At 46.3% G+C, this 23392-nt stretch overlaps 1 protein-coding gene across 3 annotated transcripts in view; it reads right to left on the bottom strand.

Moving 5' to 3' along the window:
- ADAMTS16 (ADAM metallopeptidase with thrombospondin type 1 motif 16) overlaps nucleotides 1-22238 on the bottom strand; it is a 153621-nt gene extending 131383 nt beyond the window's left edge. For 2 of the 3 annotated variants that reach the window (XM_064479296.1, XM_064479300.1), the window contains exons 1-2: nucleotides 21957-22238; nucleotides 15059-15384 (exon numbers count right to left, since the gene is read on the bottom strand). In XM_064479296.1, the coding sequence (XP_064335366.1) occupies nucleotides 15059-15384; nucleotides 21957-22206 (576 nt within the window). In that variant the 5' untranslated portion in view covers nucleotides 22207-22238. The remainder of the gene's footprint in view (nucleotides 1-15058; nucleotides 15385-21956) is intronic. The other variant, XM_031442923.2, reaches the window with a different exon arrangement.
- Nucleotides 22239-23392: the final 1154 nt, after the last annotated feature.

Below are 23392 nucleotides of genomic sequence, written 5' to 3'. Positions count from 1 at the left end.
AGTTAGCTCATCCTGAAGGGAATTCTCCAGCCAGCACCCCACCAGACACGACGGCAGTAGTGGCCAGAGCCTTCCGATACATCTGTGTCTCTGTACTTGACAAACATAAGAAGAAATTCTCTCTTGTGCTCACGGACCCTACAGCTTTAACCACACGTGCGTCGTATCGACAACGGCTGCGTCATGGCCGCTTCAGGCCAGGCCACGCCTGTGACAAAGCACAGATGAAAGGGCTTGAAACCAGAGAAAGGAGAAGGTGGTTGGGGTTGACTTTGAAACCAAAATCAAGCAAAGCATGCATGAGATAAAGGAGAAATCTAAACTGTGAATAATGGCCAAATGAGAGGATTAATTTGCACACTCTACAGTGGAACATGATACGATGTCAACATGTAATGAATATGCTTGACCTTCATAGCTGGATGTAGACGTTGGACAGAACGGCTGTGAACTCCTGATTTGTTGTAGGTTATACTAACAATAACATACGTAACACACTAGGATCTGTGCAACTTAGGGCTGCCATGCAATGATTTAATTTTAAATTATGGGCTTTTAAGGTAGTTTTTACATTTAAATTGCAATCTGTGAAACTATCAACTTATTCTTGTTAATATACTTCACATTGTAGGACAGACGTGGCCAAATCATTTCAAACACGTGTGTTCCTTTATGCACACAGAGGCACAGCCGTCCCGGGGAGCTTGGCCTTTCTGGTGTGGCTGAAAGCTGGGTTTGCCAGTTCTAGCCACTGGCGCACACCTGTGATGCAGGCAGCAGCGGAAGCAGGGGTTTGGATTTGCTAAGCATTTAAAGTTTTAAATCAATGTAAGGAGTAGTTTCATTATTTTCAAAGAAACCTGTTGTCCCATAAGGTCCCGCACTGACCACAGCCTGGGGGCGTCGTCATTTTGAGACTTTAGATGTGGGCCCATTTCAGTCTGTGGGCATGGGTCACCCTCCAGAATTTTCATAAACGAAGTGACTGTAACCCTGCCTCCCGCAGTGGAGGGCGTGACGCATGTGTTGCTGTGTCTTTTCTGAGGGTTAGTAACAGGGAACAAGAACGTGCTGGGTGGGGACTGACAAACTCAGTTTCGTGAGCGTGTGGAGGCCCCAGCGGACGACATCCTGGGTCACTGGAGGCAGAGGCAGGAAGTTAGGGTTGATCGTAGCTCTACAGAATTTTAAGGAGCAAGCATTATGACTACGGTGTGTATCAAAGCAATATTAGAAATTCTGAATAATGTTACTAAATGGCTAAGAAAAGGCCAACCTACGTTGCTCGGCTTCTTAAGGAACCTGTAACAACTTATGTTTCCAACCGTGCCATGCTCACACAGCACAGCCCTCGTGGATTTACAATCCGCTGTTTACTCCCCAGTCTTCTACACACGCGTGTGTACTGCAGCTAGACCTAGGACAGTGCTGTCAAGCAGCCCCGCTTCTCTTCTGGCTCGTGACTCCGCAATCCGCCTGCTAATGACCTGCGAAGGGAGCAGACAAAGCTCCCCCAGCTTCAGTTAGAGATAATCTCTGCAAATAAGACACGGGTTACAGCTCCTTCGGCTGCTGCGGGGGGAATACAAAGTCCAAGACAGCAGCTGTCCTGGGCACCCTTCTCATCTGCGACGCCCTGCAAGCACAAGGTGACCGCCCAGGCGCTGGGAGCCGACAACGCCCTTTCACACGTGCGGACGTGAGCGGTGACTCCACACGGTGCATCATCAGAACTCCTGCGTTTTAAATTGCCTGCTTCAGTGGCAGGTCCTTCAATCATCCTGAGTGCTTTCAATAAATCACCCGAAAGGTTTTAGTGTCAATAAAATGTATTCTACTCCTACCCTCATCCATCTGCGGGGCATCTCTCAAGGTCATGCAGCCCCTCCTCTGAGTTCTTTACCTTTGCTCAAACTTGCTGGCATGACACTGTGTCCATCACCTTCCAGTCAGGTTTCTATGTGCACTTCAGAGCCCAGTAACGGGGCCGGTGCTGAGGAGAGCAGATTGCTCAGCTCCTACAGGGAGCCCTGTGCCAAGGGCTTTCGCTCAGATGTTGTCTCCCACAGTCCTCATGCGACCCTATGCGGCCAAGTTTATCCACAAATTAAGGAAACCAGATCCCAAAGCGGTGGACCACTTGGCTGGTGAGTGAGGTTAGATTTGAACAAGACTTGTATGAATCCAAAGGCTATGTTTTTTCATTAGATTTCTCATTAGCTTATCCTTTTTTCTTTTTAAATTGAAGTCTAGTCAGTTACAATGTGTCAATCTCTGGTGTACAGCATTATGTTTTAGCCATGCATATACATACATGTATTTGTTTTCATGTTCTTTTTCATTGTAGGTCACTACAAGGTATTGAATAGAGTTCCCTGTGCTGCACAGAAGAACCATGGATTTATTTTATATATAGTAGTCATTACATAAGCCATTCTAGTCTGTCTCTCATTTCTTATTTGAATGTCTGTCTAAATAGGCAGCTTCCTTCACATATGGCGAGTTCATGCTGCTCTGGGTGAACAATCACAGCCCCTAAACTGTAGCTGCTCCAGAATAATTGTTGGCCAGTTTGGTTCTGGATCTGGATAAAACCACTGCTCAATATTTAACATAACTAACAAAACAATGGAAATACGCACAATTTTTTTTCTTGTTTTACGATCAGTATAAGCTTTTTATCCTTAAAAGTAAGTAGAGGATAAGTTTGCTGCATCATATTTTGTGGAGGATTCAGGGCGGGAAGAAGACCCTTTTTCAGAAATCTTCACATGCAGCAGACAACCCACCCTGATCATATGCTTGGTCATTAAAGAAGACGTATGTCCAAGAAACTGAGACAAGCCTTTACGGTGTCTTCATACTCCTGTAGTAACGTTTAAAAAGCTAAGAGGTGGACAGACTCCATTCAGTTTCTTAAATTGTACTTTGTATAAATGATATCATATCCTGTTACCTAAGTGTATTGCAGTATTTCTTGCTTGGAATCTGTTTAGAGATTTTCTCTGTCCTTAGAAAAATTGCTCCTATGGTTGGGACAGCAATCTGCTCACTTGCAGGGGGCCTTTTCTAAAGCTATGGAGTGTGAACAGCACTTGCTCGGTTCTTTTCTGCTGTGGAAATACGCTCCTAGAGCCTCAACAGACAGGCTGTGTCTGTACAGTGATTGGGAAATGCATGCTGTCCAAACTCAACTTAGAGCCATTTCTAGACAGAACTTTCCACAGTCACTGCACCTTCTCTCTGGATACAGGGACTTTCTCTAGCATAGATGCAACCAGTATCTGAAACTAGGACCTTTCATCCATCCATCCATCCATCCACCCACCCACCCATCTATCCAGTTGCTTCAATGGGCCAGGAACACTACTGGGTGCTCTGATCTTGAAGAGATCCTGACAATTTGTGGTGCCCTTAGGATGCTGCTGTCTATTGGGAGAGAGGTGCAAATGCTAAGCTAGTAATCAAAGTAAGAATTCAATTGGGACAATTCCTTTCAAGGAGAAAGGCAAGGTGAGTCATGAATGTATTACAAGGGAATCTGCCCTGGTTTGGAGCATCAGAGAAGACTTATGGGAGTGATTGTTTACTGATGCCTAGAGAATAAAGGACACTTAACCAGAGGACAGAGGATTGGAATTGTGTTCCAGGCAGAATGGGAATAGCATTTGCTAAGGCTCCGAGGGGGTGAGGAGCTCAGCCTTATTTTGTAAGAAATAAGTTGGTGCCACCAGGGCCTGGAGAGTTTCCCCTACGAGGCTGAAGTTGCAGGCAAGGGCAGACCCCAGGAGCATCATCAGCCGTATTGAGGATGTGGGGTTTACTCAGAGTGCAACGGGCACAGGTCAAGTAAGGGAATGACAGGTCAGGACTGTGCTTCTCAGCCTCCACTGAGGCGGCTCCCTGGAGGGAAGTGGGGGGGGGGTAGGAATGCGGGCAGCTGGCCTCATTTTTCATGGAATAGCCTCTGACTCCTGCCCCCCACCCACCCATTCACAGTTCCCAGGACCCAGCCTGAGCTACCCTGCACGGAGGCCCCGGCTCCTTTTGCAAACCCAGTCAAAGCTAAGAACCTTCTTTCAACATGTTCACAACCTGTGTGCACTTAAATATAGGCTTACTACATTTAAGGGACAGCCTCTGCTTTTCCACCCAAGAGAGAAAGGTATAATATACTCCCATGAAAATTTAAACTATGATAAAATGAAATGACCCTAAGGTCATTAAGGCAAATATTTTTCTCAGACTTCACATACTGAAAGAAATCACCTATTACTTAAATTACATTTTACTTTACAAGTCTTATCCAAATTTCTAATGTCTTAAGGGGTGGAGACATAACTATTCAATGACAGAAACCTGGAATATCTGGATATATGTGTCATTGTCTGCTGAAGCTTTCCATTATTTTAGTTCCATTTTTAAACTACAGGCAACCAGCTGTAAATCTGGTTTAACATCCCTGTAAATCTGGTAGCATCATGTGGATTTTTTAAATTTAGTTTTGTCTTAATTTAGTTTAATTTTTGTTTTGAAACTGGTAACTTTTTATATATTGACAGTGTGTGCCTTACTGGGTATGTCTATTTACTGCCAATTAACTATACAAGAAAAAATAAGAATCCTGCCTATATTTCTTTAGATTGTAATTTTTTCAAACGAGATATTTTTCTTTGGTTTTTCTATAATTTCATAATAATTTTAGCAAAGGAAATATGAAATTAGTACTGATTTGGCTACTCATTTAAAATACTGGATTTACTTGATTGAATGTCTTTAAACCACATGCTGTTCTTCTTAAAACTTAAAAACAAACCCTTGAGTAGTGAAAAATATGTGCAATAAAGAACAAACAATGAATGCTGTTATTGGACAAAAGTATCAAAATCAGTAAAAATGATACACCTGGGAGAACTGGGGACTGAAGAAGCGACAGAAGAGCAAATGCAAAGAGTGGCTTCCAGCTGCGTTTTGATGCGCAGGGAGCCTGGGCGTCGGGGTGGGATTACTGAGGACGGCTGCTGTCCAGAGCGAGCCAAACAAGGCTCCACTGAATTCACTGTGATACAGGGCGGGCTTCTAGGGAATGATGCCCGAACGCCTCCTTCAGGAGTGGTTTAGGGTAAGCAAGCTCACAGACACTGAAAGCACACACACACGCACACACGCACATGCTCCTGAGTGTCAGTTTATTCTTTGTCGTAAGTCATGAAATACTGCTTCCAAGGCTTTTGAGGAAATGCTGTGCTTCTCCCCGCAGGCAAGCTACACAGGGGACTTCATTTTAAACAAATCAGGAACAAGAGCAAGAACAGCCGTCATACGGGAGGATCGTCTGCCTGCACCGAATCTGACGGCTCCGACCCCTCACAGGCAGAAGCCTGCCCCCAGGCCTGCTGAGGTCCACTTCTGGACGTCTAGCCCTTGCTCTAGATAGGGCTGGGATGCCCCTACTATTTTAGCTTTTAGTGTCTCCTTTTTTCCTCCCTCCAGATCAGTGGCTGTGCAAATGATTTTTGCACAGCACCAGAATTCTTGTTTCTCTTAAAAAAAAAATTGTTCACTGAATACATTTTTATTGAGGGCTTTACTATCTGCCAGGCACTTCTGAAAGCGTTGGGGATGAAGCAAGAAAAGACATAAACCCCTGCTATACTCTCAGTGTTTAGCACAGTAAACAGCCTGTTTTGTGTTAAATCGTCCTCAGCTCCCAGCGCCCCTTTAAACTTTGTGATGTCGAGTCTGGGACTCTGTACATCCCATTTTGCTTTGCTGCCACTCTCTGTTCACTTCTACCAGTGGCGGCACCACGAGGGACTGGACAGAACAAAGCAGGAGGAAGAACTTATTCTTTCCTGTCTGCTGTCTGCCCCCACCGCCCATCACTGAGGACTTTCTGTCTGCGCTTGGTGCGCTTCCTGTCTGCATCCTGTGCACTTCCTGTCTGCCCAACGTGGACTTCCTGTCTGCCCTCTGAGCACTTCCTGTATGCTTTCTTTTCCTGTCCTCCTTGCTTCACCCTGGCCGTGGAAGTTAATTCCAGTAACAGCAGCTGATCGCAGTTTACAGGTGACTTAAAAAACCAGCAGCAAGGGGCCCCCTCCGAGTCCTCGCACCGGCTGGCCGGTGCCCCTCCCCAGGGGTCTGCACCTAAGCATCTGAGTTCTAATAATCCTGACTTCTTCCCTCAGTGCCTTAGTCCCAGGTCCAGGAGCTGCTTCCCACACTTGCTATCCTGTGATGCCTTGAGGTTTTCTTTTTCTTTTTTCAGGTTTTTAATACCTACCAAATGCATTGTATTAATTCTCTCTTTTCAGTTAACTTGTGTGGCTTCTGCTTCCTAACTAGGCTGTGATTGATACACATAATGATAAACACTGTGTAGAAAAGTAAAGCAGGGGATAGGAAGTTCATGTGGAGAGGGAAGAGAAGGCAATTTTAGATGGGAGGAATCAGGGAAGTCCTTATGGTGGAAGTGACATTTAAAAAGGAAAAGATGTTATGTGTGTTAAGCAGATACAATCAGACTGGTCTAGATTAACTTGAAACAAGGCAGCTTCATGCTTTAAAGAGCTTGGTTTCATCTGGCCTCTTCTTTTACTCTCTCTTGCCTGGACTTTCTCTCAAATAATCACTCTAAAAAGTAGGTTTCAGGCATCCTTGTCCTTTGGAAAATCCCAAACTTGAGCCATTCCCTAGAGGAAATGACCACAGGGATCATATATCTGCTTGTCCAAGGGGATCCATATGGCTGTTCGCTGGCTAATCTTGGCCATGAAGAAAATGTGTCATACTGATCGTGGAGATGAGCTCTATTCTGATGATCCTGACAGCAGACATTATATGGGCCATGAAAGCGTCCACACAAGGGCTGCCCTGGGTGGTGACAGGGGAAGCAGAGCCTCCCAGCAAAAGGACACCAGGAGCACCGAACACTGACCAGAGGGAAGGCTGCCACTCTGTCCTGTCCTCACTGCTCCCCGGCCCACATCTCCAGATTGAGGACACGTCTACTTTATCTTTAAAATCCTTAGCACATGTTCCAACATGTAAGCTCTTCAACTGGCTCCTCCTTATAGTGAAAATTAATAATATCCAGCGTGTTGCAGTGAAAATATCTCTGGACAGAAAATCTAAAGACATACAGCCTAGACCTGAGCCCCACCTGGCTTTGTAATATTGGCCAAGTCACTTCACCTTCTTTGACTCTCAGGTTCATCACTTGAAAAATCAGGGGAATGGGACAAAACGATAGCTGTTATACTCAAATTTCTCTAATCATCTTACTTTTGTTTACAGCTAATGGTAAGCTAATAGAAAAATCTGTGGTCAAGTATAAAATACCATCTTATAAAATGTTACTTTGATTTAGTTCTAATAATGAGATACATTCAATTTTGTCAACTTAAAGATTTATACTACATCTATTGTTAAGTAATCAGCAGAAATCGATGTAATAATTCAATACTTCCCATTAGTTCCCCACACCCACCTTTTGCATTTCCTAGTAATTGCTAACTTTGGCCATACTTTATCCCCAAACCTTATTTTCTCTAAAGTTTTCCTGCATGCCTCCTAAGACTGACATATTTTCAGCTGGCTATGCCATCACTGGCCTTCTCAGAAAGTGATACATTCCTTTTAAAACTCGTATTAGCCTTTCGAACCATCTCTTGTGTTGGTTCTTCCATTCTACTCCTGTCTTATTTCCCTGGTTCAAGAACATTTTTCAAAGTTGGTTGAAAATTTGGCAAGATTTCAGTTTCCTAGGATTTATTGGGTGCTTTAGAAAAACTCTCAATGACTAGAGTTTCCAGAGAATCCCTGGAGTTTGTGCCTGGAAATAAAACCCAATCAATTCAAACCAGGGCCCCAAGTAAGTCTCCAACCTAGTCAGGGAGTTCTCCACCCAAACTGGGAACTGTGACACTTACAAGTTTGCCAGCACTATTGAAAACAAGAGAATAATTAGATTTTAGGAGAAGTAGTCTATACCCTATGCATTAATTCCTTAACAAATTACATGAGAGGAGCTAAAATTCACGCAGACTTTTTGCCAAGGACAATTGATAGATTTGATACTCATTTTTTTTGGTAAAGAACTAATCCAAGTATAGAACTTGCATGAAATCCTTTAAGAAAATGTAACCCTGTTGTGTGCGCAGAAAATGTTTCTAAAGAAATCTCACTTGGAAGTATTGACAATGGGTTTTTTTTTTTTTAATATTCTGTCAGAAGTCTTATTGATTAAACCATTTCTAAATAAACGGGACTTCAAAAGAAAATATAGAATGTTTGGCATTAGTCATGAAAGGAAATCATATGAAAGGGCTTATAAAATGAATTTTATATTTATTCATATCTCAAAATAGAGTTTGAGAAGACAAACTAAACTTTTATTTTTTTGTTAGCTTAAAATACAATCATTCGTTGCAAGAAAAAAAAAGAATTTTGGTTAGTGTTAGCAGGAACTTGGGGCTACAAAGATGACTAATACAATATCTCTTCAAAAACTTACAGCCTGGTATAAAAAAAAAAACCCTGTAAGTAAATAATTACGGAATGAATCCATGCATTTTAATGGAAGCCCCTGATACATTACGAGTGGGATCAGTAAGTTCAGAGAGGGCTTGATCCCGAGGAAGGTGGATGAGGTGGAAACCCAGTGAGAGCATCATTACACTGTAGGGAGCATTCGAGGCTGATGCGGTGGAAAGGCCTGTAAAGGATCCTGTCGGTCCCTGCAGTGCAGCAATGATCTTATGATCAAGGGAAGCAAAACAACATTGTGATTTAAAGTGCTGGTTCTGAAGTCAGACAACCTAGGTCAAAATCTCTCTCTTTCAAGAATTACCATGGGGATCATCTGTAAAATGAGGACGATGAAATAGTTTTGGGCAGCGATTTGCAAGTATGTTAACAGCAGCGTCTAGCAGAGGCCAACTTCCAGAATGGCCGTGTAAGGACTGTAGCAGGCCCTCTCTTGAGTGAAACAGCCATTTGCTGAAAATTGTATATACATACACAACACCCCCCCCACACACACACCATTTAAAGTCTCTGGAAATTGTCTTAAGGGCCTAAAAAGTAGAGAAACATGTATTGAATTAAATTTAGTATATCTCTCAAAGAACGGTGAAGTTTGGTGGCATTTGAGCCATGGTCTAGTCATATGCTCACCTTGCCCCCTACTCAGTGTGACAGAGCTCTATTCCAGGCACATTCTAAGAAGGCCAGGGCTCCCCATCCCCCAGGCTCCCCTTGTAGAGCTGCATTTTCACATCAGGAGAAGCAAGACACCAACATCGCTATGCCATCAGTTCTATACTGCAGAAGCCCTATTCCAGAAGGGCGTGGCCATGAGAAGTGATTTCCCTTCTGCAAGCAGCCCCTACTTATAGGGTGGAAGCTCTACTCCAGGCTGAGAAGGCTGAGAATAACAAATCCCTGAACATCCCGACCTCTGTAACGTAGAGGCTTGTAAGATAGAGGCTTCAAGCCAGGAAGCAAATACAGAGAGGACCAGGAGCTACTATCCCCACCCAGAACTCCACCCCCAGAGCAGGGGAGTCACTTTGCGGGGAGAAGTATTCTGCCAGCCCCAGCTCCCATTTAGTGGCACACACATTTTGCCCAGGGGGAGAAGCAGGCTGTAAGAACAAGGAGCTCACTTAACAGGGCCGATTGTATTTGGAACAGAGTGTGTGAAGGTTCATGTCCAAGGCCATTGTCAAAAATAGTGGATAGCTTGGTTGCAAGCAATTAAAAGAAGGCTGGTCCATGGGACACATAACAGTGAGCAAAACAGAATGCCAACTAGAAGTTTAGAATAGAGAGTCAGGGAAAAAGACAAGAGGACTCCCCCTGGTGTTGGCGGATTCTCAGAATGAGCAGCATCCTAACTGTGCGAAACTCTTCTGTAATCAAATCAGACTATGAAGCAGTTTATGCCTAAGGGGACTGTGAAAAAAGAAAAATGAGCGATCAGCTAGCAGTTAGCGCAGGCTAACAGCTGGGTGTGATACCAGCACAGGCTTTTCACTGAACCAGTCAGTAAGCAAGAAAGTGGTGGAGCGCTATCAGCATCCAGAGCTGCTAAAATGTATTAACTCTAGTGCTCAGTCTTCAGCAAAGAAAATTATAAGACGTGCAAAGAAACAAAAGTGTGACCTGTACACAGGACAAGAAAGAGGGAATGGAAACTGCTCCTAGGGGACCCAGACATTCACCTCAGCAAAGACTTCAAAGCAACTATTATAAATCTGTTCAAAAAACAGAAAGAATTACACCTAAGAATCAAAGCAAGGCGTCATAGCCACGTCTTGTAAAATACAGAGCTAAAGAAAGTATAAAAAGAGCCAAATTGAAGTTGAGAAGTACAGCACCCAAAATGAAAAATGCAGAAGCTTAATAGTGGATCTGAACTGCTAGCAGAGACAGTGAACTTGAGGAGCAATCAAAAAAGGTTACAAGATCCCGAGAGCACAAAGGAAGAGGAATGAAGAAAACAAATGGAGCCTCAGATAATTGTGGTCCATCGTTAAGCACACCAACGTATGAGTCACAGGAGCACCAAAGAAGAGGAGAAAAAGGAGCCAAAAATATATATGAAGAAATGATGGTCAGATACTGGGAAAACCATAAATATGAGCATTCAGGAAGCTCGTATAATTCCAAGAAGGCTAAGCTCAAAGCTACCCACACCTGTACACATCATAGTAGTGGTGTTGAAAGACAAAGGAAAATTGTAAGCAGCAAAAGGAAAAACAATTCTTTACGTGTAACAGAGCTACAATGAGATAAACAGCTGACTTCTTGTCAGAAAGAGTGGAAGCCAGGAGGGAACAGGCCGACATATTCAAAGTGCTGAAAGACAAACACAACAAAGCAACAGAAAAAAAAGCCTGTTGATCAATAATCTCTACCCAGCAAATCAAACCCACCATGAGACACCACTTTATCTCCACTAGGATGTCTGTGAGAAGAAAGGATGGTAAGAGCAGGTGTTGTCCAGACTGTGGAGCAACTGGAACCCCTATGCATTGCTGGGCAGATGCAAAATGGTGCAGCTACTGTGAAACACAGTTTGGAATCTCCCTCAGAAGATCAAGTGTAGAGTTTCTGTAAGATCCAGAAATTACGCTTCTAGATACATATGAAAACATATGTCCACACAAACTCTCATACACAAATGTTCCTAGCAACATTATTCACGTAAACAAAGAAAATACATACGATACTGTCCATCAACTGATAGACATTAAAATAAAAAGGGGCGCGTGTATACAAAGATCATTATTCACCAATGAAAACGGTTAAGTCTTTATACATGTTATGAAATGGGTGACCCTTGAACACGGGGTCCTAAGTGAAAGGAGCTAGTCGTCAAAGACCACGTATTTCACGCCTCCATTTCTAAGAAGTGGCCGGATCCGGCAAACCTATAGCCACAGCAGATTAATGGGTGCCATGGGCTGATGAGGGTTTGAGGGAAATGGGGGCTGACTGTATGGGGCTTCTTTTTGGGGTGATGTAAATGTCTCAAATTAGATTGTGGTGACATCTGCACAAGTTGGGAAATATACTAAAGAACATTGAATTCTACATTTTCAAGGGGTGAAACTCTGATATGTAAATTATATCTCAATAAAGCTTTTTTTTTAAAAATAGTCTCTGTCTCTTAAAGTTGTCATTAAGCTAAGTGAGATGACAAATGGGATAAAATGGGAAATCCTTAGGCAAGTGTTTGGCAAATAACCTCCAGTGAGTTATTACTGTTTCTTCTGCTACTGTCATTGTCATCACTGTTTACTACACTGTAATTAGCCCAGTAGTTTTATTCATTATTTAACAAGTGTTGAAAAGCACCTACTGTGTGTAGGCATTTATGTGCTTGTGATTGGTAATCAGAACAGATTCATGATGTCAGCTTGAAAGAGACATAAGTAAAACAGACACTTTTTATTAAAGTAACCTTATGCAGCAAAATGAGAAATATCTTGAGTCAAGATACTTGGTGGCAATACCAGAATGACTTTCAAAGTCATTTTCAGGGTGACTGATCTTATTTTGTTTACTATACTTGGGTTTCATATACAAACATTGACCTCTAAACATTCATAGATGCTGTTATCAGGGATTCCGTGACCTTGATGGACATCAGTAGTCTTCCCTGGCCATTCATGGGCATCACATCCCAATTCTACAGTAAGGATTCAGCTTGGACAATCGTTCCTCTGGAAACCCACCCTGACGCCGCTGTCTCTCAGCAACACGGGGTGGGGCGAGGTGTCTGCATCTTTGTTCTCCCGGCACCCATACAGGTCCTTAGCTCATCACTGTGCAGTAAAGCTTTCTGTCCCTGCTTCTCCCGTCAGATAGTGCGCCCCTCGGGCCTGGCTCCGGCAGGCCCCAGCGAGGCACAGTTCTGAAGCACGGCCACCACTTATGTGAGATTCAAAGTAAAACATTAATTTTAGGTTTGTCTTTCTTCTTTAACAATATTTATTTACTAAAATGAAACCACACCACTAGCTATGAACTCTCACAGTGTTCCTCAAATCAATTATCCGAGGACTAGAGCAGCATTTTCCCAAATTCAAAATTTGAGAACCAGGAGGAAGAGCTATGTAATAGTTGGGAAATGCCTTGTCTCACATTTGTAAATCATTTTCTCTAATTGAATAATACGATCTATTAAACTCTTAATTAAACAGTAATACATTTTAAATGAAAAGTCGTACGCTTATGCTGTTGATTAAATAGGAAGAATAGAATTTGGATCATTTTCCACTACCAGGGAGCTTGTTTTCAAAGTGGCCTCCACTAGGTCTGCAAAGGCGTGTGAGTGACGACAGAGCAAAGCAAGGAGACCCCTGACTCAGAGAGCTGAGTCACCTAGAAGCCCAGCTGAGAAAAGCCTGACCGAGATCTATCTAGAACTTCCATTAGAACCCAGAAGAACAAAGAGTAACAATAGTAACAAAAAGGAGCCATCATCTAATGTAAAAGATATGCTATTTTTCTTCATGTGTTAATAGGTTTGAAGGAGAACGGCTGGGGTAACCATCAATCACGAAAGAAATAACAAGACTTGGCAGCTACTTGAGGGGCATTTCCATTCAATAATTTTATTATCTGGCTAAAGACAGAGGACTCCTCAATCCTCCCTTTTTTGTCTTTAAAATGCCTTTGATTTGTCCTATCCTATGGAAAATGCCCCTGAATCTCACACTCATAATTCTAGTTGAGGTCGGCTTTGCAGTGACCCTCCGCAGACAAAATCCCAGCGAAGTTGGAATTAATGTGCTTGGAAGATGAATGGTGAAAACATCCAGGGACCAAAATACTGAATTCCAGTGTCGATTATCCAGGGGAGTCTTTTTTCCTGTTCTTTTCACTTCTTTATCTTTTATGTAGTTGTCATTTACAGCTTTCGCTGTTAACTCCCATTGAGTTCAAAGACAGCCAGAAATCTCAAGCTGCGGCCGGCCAGCTCTATTCACAGAACAGACTCCAGGCGTGGGAGGACCTTGGCTCACAGAGATCGGGGGTGTCAATGATCCTGCACCCCAGATGGGTTCATGGGAAGCACCTCACTCAACCTCCACAAACGAATCCAAGGGTGCTCTGAAAGGCGGGGCACACCGCCCTACCTCACAGGTGGCTTCCATTATTGGTCTGAGCCTTTGTTGAAGAAAGCCAAGGAAGAGATTGAGGCCTTTAGTGCCTTACATGAAGAGGTCTAGCTCTTCCCTTAAGGCAGATCTACTTTTCTTGGGAGAGGGTGGCAGACGTCAGCCATGCTGTCTCCATGGTTAACAAGTGTGCCAAGTAGCCATCACCCTATCCTCGTCAATTCCCCGTCGTAGCCATTCTCAAACCAAAAGCCTTTTACAATTCAAAGTAGATATGAGCCCAGCCCGTACCAAATTCCCCTAAAAAGCAGAATGCTAATATTTAAAAAAAAAAGATACAGCATTTGCACACATGCAGTATTTTAAGGAATTGGTTATGAATGCCCCTTTGGCATCCAACATTCACATACGCACACGCAAAATCTTCATAAGACGCAGAGTCTGAACTCCCCCTTTCCAAAGAGGAAAAAGGAATTTAAGAGAGACTTAGAGTATTTTCTGGAGATGTAACAAATGTTCAAAAAAATCTGTCTGTCAAACTTAACACGCTCAGACCTTAATGTTTTAACCACATGTTTTCACTTGGCGACTTCTGTCATGTCTCCCTTATCTGTGTCTGACTGATTAGTATGTGTCCGAGAACCTAAGCACCTACTAAACTTTTCCCCCCTAAAATTATGGAAATAGTTTAAGAAAAGTAAAAGATAAGCCATTCATATTTCAGCGTGAGTCAGCCTGAGGGACTGTACCTTCTCCGCTTGGCCCGACGCTCCTCGCCCTAGGGTCCCAGCGAAGGGGACCACCTGAAGCATGAGGATGTTTACTGTCTAACGCAGATACTGAGAAAACGAGGGAAGCACCAGTGGAATCATCAGCCTAGCACCGCCCTGCCCTGGATCCAACACTGTGTTCGGAATGAACATTCTCCTTTGCAAACACCTTATCACCATCAGACTGGCAGACACAAAGGGCTTTCAAGCATTGGACCAAACAGTCTACACGGCCAGTCGCTGAACACCACCGTTCTATTCAGATTGAAGGGGCTGCCCTAGCGGGATTAAGCGGCCAGCAAGAGTGACCAGCGAGTCAGAGCCCGTCAGAGCAAACCCATCCCGAGAAGCCGGAGCCTTCAGACTTGGCCGGGAGTCCTGCGCAGTCTTCCAGCTGCAGCGCCCTCCCACGGTTCTTCCAGAACAACCTCAAAAGGCAGGGGGTGCGCGGTGTTTCCAAACAGGGAAAGGAAGCAGCCCAATGGATTTTAGAAACTATTACTTGACAATTCTCCTCCCACTTTGACAGATCATAAGAATCTGTGAACAATGGAAGAATGAGCTAACACACAACAGAAACCTTGCCACTTGTCCCTTCTCGCACGTCACTGTCCCCACTGTCTCACGACAGGCGGCGAGAGCTGTACTCACCAAGCCTTTGCAGGTTGAAAGAGCCACCGCGGAGCTTTCGTGGGATCGCAGGGAACCCTGGTAGAAGCAGAAGTCCTCGGGCGGGAAAGTCCGCACCGACTTGGTGCCCCCCTTTCCCAGGGTCTGCACGAGGAATCCTGGGGCCACCAGCTTGCCGGAAGTCGTCAGATCCATGTGGAAGTCGCGCCGGAAGCCTTTCAGCCGAAGGTGCAGAGCGTCCACCCCGCGCTGCGCCAACGCCCGTTTCCTCCTCTGCGGGTGCGTGATCTCGTGGGACACGTAGTTGCCATCGGGGTCAACCTCGTAGGGAGACACCAGGTCATACTCTGAAAGCGAGAGAGGGGATGCGCTGAGTGATTTCAGAATTCTGGAAAGGATCAGGAAGTTTTCAAATACAATTTATGGCCTGATGGTATTTTCACCCTGCAGAAAAGGAAACTGTGGAATGCGTAAAATCAGAGCTGGAAGGGACGATCTCCGCAGGGCCTTTCAGGAGGTCACGCTTGTCCCTACAATGTGTTACCACCGATCCAGCAAGTGCTCCGACACATCTAAGGAAAAACAGATTGCAGGCCAACTGAAGCTAAGGGTGGACTTTTCGGATTATAGAGTAATTACTTTAGAGTAATTATAATAAGGACTTATTTTTATAGTTCTAAACATTCCTTTCATCCTATTGCCTTTTATCAATACCTTCATTCCACTGCTAAGAATTTATAGCTTAAAAATACTGATGATTTTTGCAGAAAACAGTTAAAAAGACAAATATGATGGCCATTCTTTGGTGCTTAATTTCAAAATACCTAATTATGAATCACAGAACTACAGGAGAAAAGGCAGAATGCACATAGTCTAGTCTTTTTAAAAATTTGTTAATTGTTTATTTATCAAGAGGAACTATCCCTTAGCCCTGATACTCATGGTTCATAGTTTCACAGTCTCATAGTTTCATAGTTTTGGAACACACGTAAGTAACAAACTTCCACGGAACTCAACCCAAAGAAATGTTCATGTTGGGAGATGCTTGGATGTGGATTTGCTCCCAGTGGAAACCACCGCTGGCCCTCCGAGCGGCCTGCGTTCTGGGCACTTGACCGTATTTCACACTTCAGGGCCATCCAAAGACATACACCACTCTTCTCCCCGCTCTAATGTAAATTATACTGGGCTAAAATGTGCTCAGATAAATGGTTTATTTGTAAAACGTCAAAGGAAGGGAAACCCCAAGGAGCTGGCAGAGCACCCATACGTTCTGCCGGGCTGCACACACACACAGGCCGGGCTCTGTGCTGTGTGTCTGTGAGTCACTCTCCTCTCTGCTCAAAGTATGGGGGGAACGTCTGTGGCATCTGGGCAGGGGTCCCCTCTGCCTTTCTCAGAGCAGCGCCGCTGTCTTCTCCAAAGAGGCTTCCTCCTTTCTAGAGTCATTTAGCTTTCATTGCTACGGCCAGGAATTTTCCTTTCACTGTCACCATCAATACATCATCTCCCCCACTCAGAGGTCAGGGAGAGGTGTTTCCTGGGTGGGTGGGACCAAATGTGGACCAGAGACGTAGGGGAGGACTTCACGCCGGGATCAGAGTGTCCCACACCGCCATGTTCTAAACTGGGACTGGACTCTGAGGCCATGTGCAGGTAGACTTGTCAAAGCTGAGGCTCTGGAATATTTTAGTTGACAATCTGTTAGCTTGGTTTGCGCCTTTCATATATGTAAACAATATCTGGTATGTGTCTCCATCTGCACCCTAGCGACGGGCCTGCGCATGTCTGGACAGGGGCCTGCTTCCTGGGTTGCACTGTGTCTAAATGCCAGAAAGTAACAGGCAAGCAAGACGTCGGGTCTCCTCCAAGCTCCCGCTGAGATGCCTTTGAAACGCACGCTGGGCCCCAGCATCAGAAGGCTAGCCCTACACTGAGGTGGACAGTCTTCAAAGACAAAACACAGCTTCTTGTTATATGGACAACAAGACCCAATTCAAATACTCTCATCCTGGTTCTAATATCCTAAGAAAGCATATATATTCTTCCTTTATTATCAATTTATGCTCTCAAGAGACTGCTCTGTTAGACACTTAATAACTGGGCCTTCAGCATGAGTTGGTCCTGCTTCTTGGAGTCATGAGACAAAACAAAACAAGATCCTACAGAATGACATTTGATCATGAGTCACAGGACTCGGGTAATTATTTTTTCTGGAATAAGACATTTTTCTTTGCAACCCAAACTCTTGATATATATACTTGCCTGCGTATCCCCGTGCAGTCCTGGCAGGTGACTGAGGGGTTACGCTGGAACAGAGCAGGTGGCAACCTGTGGATGGCCATAGCAGGCGTGTGTCTGGGTTTGGGAGAGGCAGGGGGGCCATGGATGTGAGGCACTGCCCAGAGCCCCCTGTGCGGAAGCCCATGGCGAGGTGAGAGTCAGGGGCCCGGCACCCAACCCCATGAGGCGGCAGAATAACCAAGGCCTCAGTGGTGGCCTGTTCAACCTGCTTCTTAGGTCAAGAGCTTTGATCTCTGACCCCCCCAGGATCACTCCTGGGCCCAGGGGCCTGGCGCCTCACACAGGTAGCAGGTGAGCTGGACCCCATGCAGACTAGACAGGCAGGAGGTTCTGGCTGGCAGACGCAACAACCAGTCTTTGAAGTACATGTCAAAGCGGGACACTGTGTCTGATACGACAAAGTGCATCAGGGTTGTTCCATATGTCACTTCGGAAAACGAAAAAAGTAAAACAAATCTGGTTAAATTGCATGCAATAATAAAAAAAAATAGGGGGGTACAAATTAGGAATTAAAGGGCCAGTGTAAGTATGTGATCACAGTCTGTCTGGACCACTCCTAAAAAAAGGGAAAAGCGCTTGCCTATCCAGTGTGCACTTTCCCACCGCCTTCCTCACCCCTGGCTCTCTGGACTGACGGGAACAGCTGGCGTGCTGCAGTCACGTTAACACATTTTGCCCTGCCGCGCGGGCTCTGGGGAGTGTCTGCACTTCCCCACTAGCCTGTTTCCATCCCAAAAGAGTCCACGGAATCAAGACAAAGCATGTGGACTGTTCCAAACATTGGCTAATGAGCCAATTCACTGCACAGAAAAAGATTATTACGATTAAAAAATTGAATTGTTCCCAGGTGACTTAAAGCTATATTCTTATGACCTTTATTTTGGAGGACATACAATCTTCATCCTTTATAGTGGGGGGGCATATTTCTATTTTTTTTTTTTCAAAATAGCAACTTTTAAACCTCTTTTAGAGAAACCCAGTGTTGTGCCAACACATGTTTGATGACCAGTTGTGGGGGTGGCAGGGTGGGGGAGGAATAGCCTAGTTTAAAGCATCTGCCAATTTCCCTGGGATACAAACTCCCCCCGTAGCTGCTGTGGATTGCCAACGGGACGTCACTGAAGACGGAGTTTCAAGGCTTGTATGACAGCACGTCCTTATAAAGAATTTCCACCATGCAGACACAGTGCAGGCAAGGAACCTCAAGAAGGCAGAAAACCAAGAACTCACAGAGCTGTAAGGTGATGAGTTCTCAGTGTTTTAATTTTGGTTTTTTTTTTCCAATTATATATAAGAAATTTATTTATGACAAGGTAGGAAACACTATGCAATGAATAAGGAAAATGTTTACATTCATTTCACGTTCAATATATTTATTTCACTGTGAGTTTACATAGTTTAGTTTCCAAGGAACCAGCTCACAGAGTTCCTATAAGGTAACAGTCAGCCCTGGGGACCTGGCCTGACCCTGCCCAGCACACCAGCTCGAACCACCACAAAGCCACCCCTTGACATCAGTCACATTCCTTCCTGAGATTGAGGGTGAATACGGGTGAACGTTTAGTCCGGTGGTTCCCAACAAGGGTGCTACCCTGCCCCCAACCCCCAAGAGACACTTGGCTATGTCTGGAGACACTGTGATTGTCACAAAGCAGGAGGGGAGCGTGGTGCTTTTGGAATCTGTTGGGTGAATCCAGGAATGTGGCTACACATCCTTTCACGCACAGGGCAGACTCCCACAACAAAGCATCAGCAGTGCCAGGAAACCCTGATTCCCCCAGAGCACGGTCCTTGGTGTCAAACAGGCTCTCTTGGTTACGTGCAGATGAATGTGAAAGAGGTCAGAGCCAAAGAATTCAGTGAATGAACAAAGCAAGCATAGCTTCTCACCATACACACTTCCTGCTGTTCCCAGAGAAGTTAATATATCATCACAGTGAACTCACAGTTTTAAACTGACTCCCGAGCTTAGGTTTTAAGATGATAATACCCTGAACTACTGTCTGGTGATTTCAAGAGAAAAGCATTACTGAGATTCCTGACCCTTGACAATCCTTTAGTGAGATCCCAGTTCTGCAGAGGCTTTCCATAAGCTGAAAAGACTCACACATGGCTGTACCAGTCAGCACCCCGGACTGCTGGATTTTAAGAGGTTTCTTGACCACAACAGCAAGTCCAGAGACACCCCAGTCCCAAACTCAGTGCAGGAGGCGTGGACCTCCAGTGAGTATGCTCAGCCTGGCTTATGCTAGCTGCAGAGAACCGATTTTGCAAGTGGCGTCCTAACTCTGTGTTCAAGGGCAGTGCCTCCATAGCTCGGAATCAGCCACAGTGGGCGTATTTAGCCCTTGGGAACCAGCAAAGGTTACAAACCAGAGCCCTGAGAGCCTGTTGCTAACCATTAACAAGCTCACCGCCGGGCCAGCTGGTCTCGTGTTGTGTGGGTGTGTGAGTAGGAATCAATATAAACTTCAGTGCACACACACAAACACACGTCGCTCACGTCCAAGGACGCATAGTCCTCAAGAACTTCTGACCCATGACCTGGAAGTTAACAAACTTGCGCTATGTCTCTGCTCTTAACAAGACCCAAGGTAAATCTGCGGGACAAGCATTCAAGTCTTCTATTAAGGCAAAGCGATGTGGATCAGCCAGAATGAAGTGGGTGCACTTCATGTCTAAAAACAGAACTGATCTCAGTTTCCTCCTGTTGTCTCACAGAATACATGGGGTTCTCTCTCTTAGTGCGAAATTACTGCAGACACCCAGCGCCATGGGAAAGACAGGTTGAAATATGTGGTAAACAAACCTTATGGCCAAAAGAGATACTTCAGTGCCGATGTGGGGTTTTGAACGGATACCTAGACATCCGGCAGGAAGCTAACAGCAGCGTCGCACAAAGCCTCCTCCAGCTCTGCTGCCCTAAGTCAAAAGAGGTGACGCGCTGCGCAGCAAGACTCTGTTCTCCGGGGTGCGAACGCTTCCCACTGAGCCCCGCCCTCTCCACTGAGCCTTCTGTAACTGAAGACAGGAAACACTTGCATGGGGGGGGGCGGGGGTGTGTGTCCCCTAAGCTAGAACCTCAGGACATCACTGATGAAGACTCACACCTTCCCCTTGAGGTTCTGAGCAAGAGAGGTAAATGGTTGTCATGGGAACGCCTGGCTCAGGACACCAGCTGAGATGCCAGGGGATTAGATGCACGTGCCAGGCAGCCAGGGGTCCAGCTTGTGGAAGGAGGGCACACTGGGGCAGGAAGGAAGTCTTGGCTTCTCCTGGAAGTGGTTCTCTAATGCTCTCACCTAACAGAAAACTTCGTAAATGCTAGATTGCACTCTGAAAAACCTCCTGAGACCTTCAGGAATATTCATGATTTTAGAAAACTAGAATTTTCACAAAAATCTTTTTTTTTTAAGTGGGGAAGGACAACTGACTACAATATGAATGATTATATAGTAGCATGAATCATTAAAGAAGACAACGGCAAGCCCAAGAAGGTGAGCTTTAAACAGATTAGCTTTCTCTTGCAAAAACATGGTGACAAGCAATTTTTAAACATTTTCTCTCATTTACATCTAGCGCCCTCTGGTGGCCCCCAAAAAGGTCCCACGTTCCAGCATTCATCTGATTTATCACTTTATTTATAGGCTATTCATACAGCATTCAGGAAGAGAGAATCTCAATGATTAATGCAAATATTTAATTACTGTCTTTGTGGAACGTTATCAACACGCAGGAATTCTGAATTATTGACTCAAATTTTCCAGTTTTCTGCAACTATGTTGGGATAATCAAACCTAATTCTTCTTCTGTAAGTCACTAGTAACATTTGAGATGGTAATTAATAGTTGGAAATGATGCAAAGTACTCATAGTTAACAACTGCCAATGGACTGGGTTCAGATAAAAATCAGCTAGCAACTGACGTTGCACGCCTGCTTTCTCGTTTACCCTAAAGTAGCTCAGGATGGAGAAGTACTTCCCGTGAGACATGGAATGATAAATGCTCCCTGTGAACGGCGAATGTAAAACCACACATTGCAGAAGGGTCAGACTTGCCTTTATGCCAAATCGTGGCACAACCTTGGACATTGCTTCTGACGTCACAAAACGCTAATTACCCATTCCGTGAACTACTATGTTTCAATTATGCCCAACTCCGAAGAGCATCCGTTTGGATACTAAGAAGTGCTGGGCAACAGTGGCTGGCTGATGCTCCCTGCTGAGACAGTGAAGGATGTTCAAGTTAAAAGGTCATGGGGAAACAGGAGGGGCAGGGAGCTGAGGGGATGAGAAGGGCGAAATAAGCTGCTTATAATTGCTTTGAGGTATACACTAATACAACTCCAAGACTATCCCTTCCATCTTTAATTTTTTTAAATAGGTGCATTTCCTTACTTTCTTCCCTAATGTTTATGGTAATAACGCTGGTAAACCTGCTTCTGTTTTACAGGGAAACTATAACTATTGGTGAGAGTTGACTCACAGGTTGGATGCACTGCAGCAACTTACAGAAAGTTCCTAGAGTTGTCAACATTTGCAGCACCCTGTAAACCAGCGCTAAGGGGGTTCACGAGCTTCTACTGCAAGGATTCCACCCCCCGTCGCAGACTTACCGCCCTTTTCCACCCAGCCCAGCCGCTCCGCGGGACGAGGAGGACGCCGGACGCTCGGGTTCCCGGGCGAGGTCGCTGCGGGTCCCACGGCGTACACAGGTGCCTGCTGGAAAACAGCGGCGACACCTCGGTGAGACGGGGTCTGAGCCAGGGGCGCCTTCGGGACCCTGCCCCGGAGTCGGGGACTCACCTGCACACCCACCTGAGCCAGCAGCAGCAACCAGAGCGCCGCGCAGCCGGGGACCCGCATGGCGGGGCTGCCCTTAGCGCCCCGCGCCCGCCGCCGGCGCTGCGCCCCCGCGGGGATAACGCACGGCTTCATCCAGGGGCGCTCGGAGGGGCCCGGGGCCGCGGGATGCTCCCCAGCCCGGCGGCGTGCAAGTGGACACCGAGGACCGACCCGGCCCGCGCGCAGGACGATGCCCCGCAGTGGCTGCGCCGCCCGCGCCGGGCTTATTACTGCGGCTCCGCGCCGCGCGGGGGGCGGAGTGGTGGCCGCGGCGGCGGGGGCGGCGGCGGAGAACCCGCCCGCACCGTGGGAGAGCCGGGGAGGGGGAGGGCAGGGCAGAAGAGGGCAGGAGGTGGGAGGGCGAGGACGGGAGGGGAGAAGCGACAGGGGAGGAAAGAGGCAAGAGAGAGGGCGCCGGGGTGGGGCGCGAGGGGAGGAGGACCGCGCGCTCGCCGCAGTCGATGCCTTGCCGGCGGTCCCGAGGGCACGCGGCTGGAGAGGATGGCCGGGGGCGGGAGAGGGGCGAGAAGGTTGGGCCGAGCGCCCACCCGGGACCCTCTGGACCTGCAGTCCGCTGCTGGACTGGCTGGCACCTGGCCGCACCGCCCCCGGCTCTACCCGAGCCCCACTCCCTTGGGCTGGAGCTGCGCATCCAAAGGCCAGACACCTGCCGCCCGCCGGAATGCGGTGGGAGGGCGCCTGGGCTCAGCTGGGTCGGTCCTCCTGCCCCGAAGGAGATCAGCTGAGAAATAGAGGCGCTAGGATCTTCTTGGGGACGCGTGGATCTGGGTATACACGGTTGTGTGTTACTCGGGGCTTGTGAAGTGATGGAAGACAAGGGGGTCGAGGAACGCCGTCTTCCACGCAGTCTGCCCTGGGCTCCCTTGCCGCTTCTCGGTCGCCCTTGACTGGCCTTGCTAGGAGTGCCTGTGCAGGGGCTGCTGGCTGCCTGGGTACAGCGGGTCGATCGGTCGATGGGAGGCTTTGGGGTCGCGGATGGGTCCTGGCCCAGGACAGTGCCGCCACCGGGCGGGTCTTGCAAGGAGGCCGAGGGAGCAGCAGACACTCAGTCACCAGCCTGGCTATGAAGCCAGAGCGTGTTCTACGCCTACTGAAGGAAGTACGTGTGTACGTTTGAATATGAGCACGCATGTACACGCGTACGCGCGTCAGTGCCGGCCTAAGTGTGCCGGTCTAAGTGTGCCGC

Source organism: Camelus dromedarius, chromosome 3, assembly GCF_036321535.1.
Source record: "Camelus dromedarius isolate mCamDro1 chromosome 3, mCamDro1.pat, whole genome shotgun sequence".
Taxonomy (NCBI): domain Eukaryota; kingdom Metazoa; phylum Chordata; class Mammalia; order Artiodactyla; family Camelidae; genus Camelus; species Camelus dromedarius.
The sequence above is the reverse complement of the archived record's forward strand: the minus strand, read 5'-3'. Positions and strand labels throughout refer to the sequence as shown.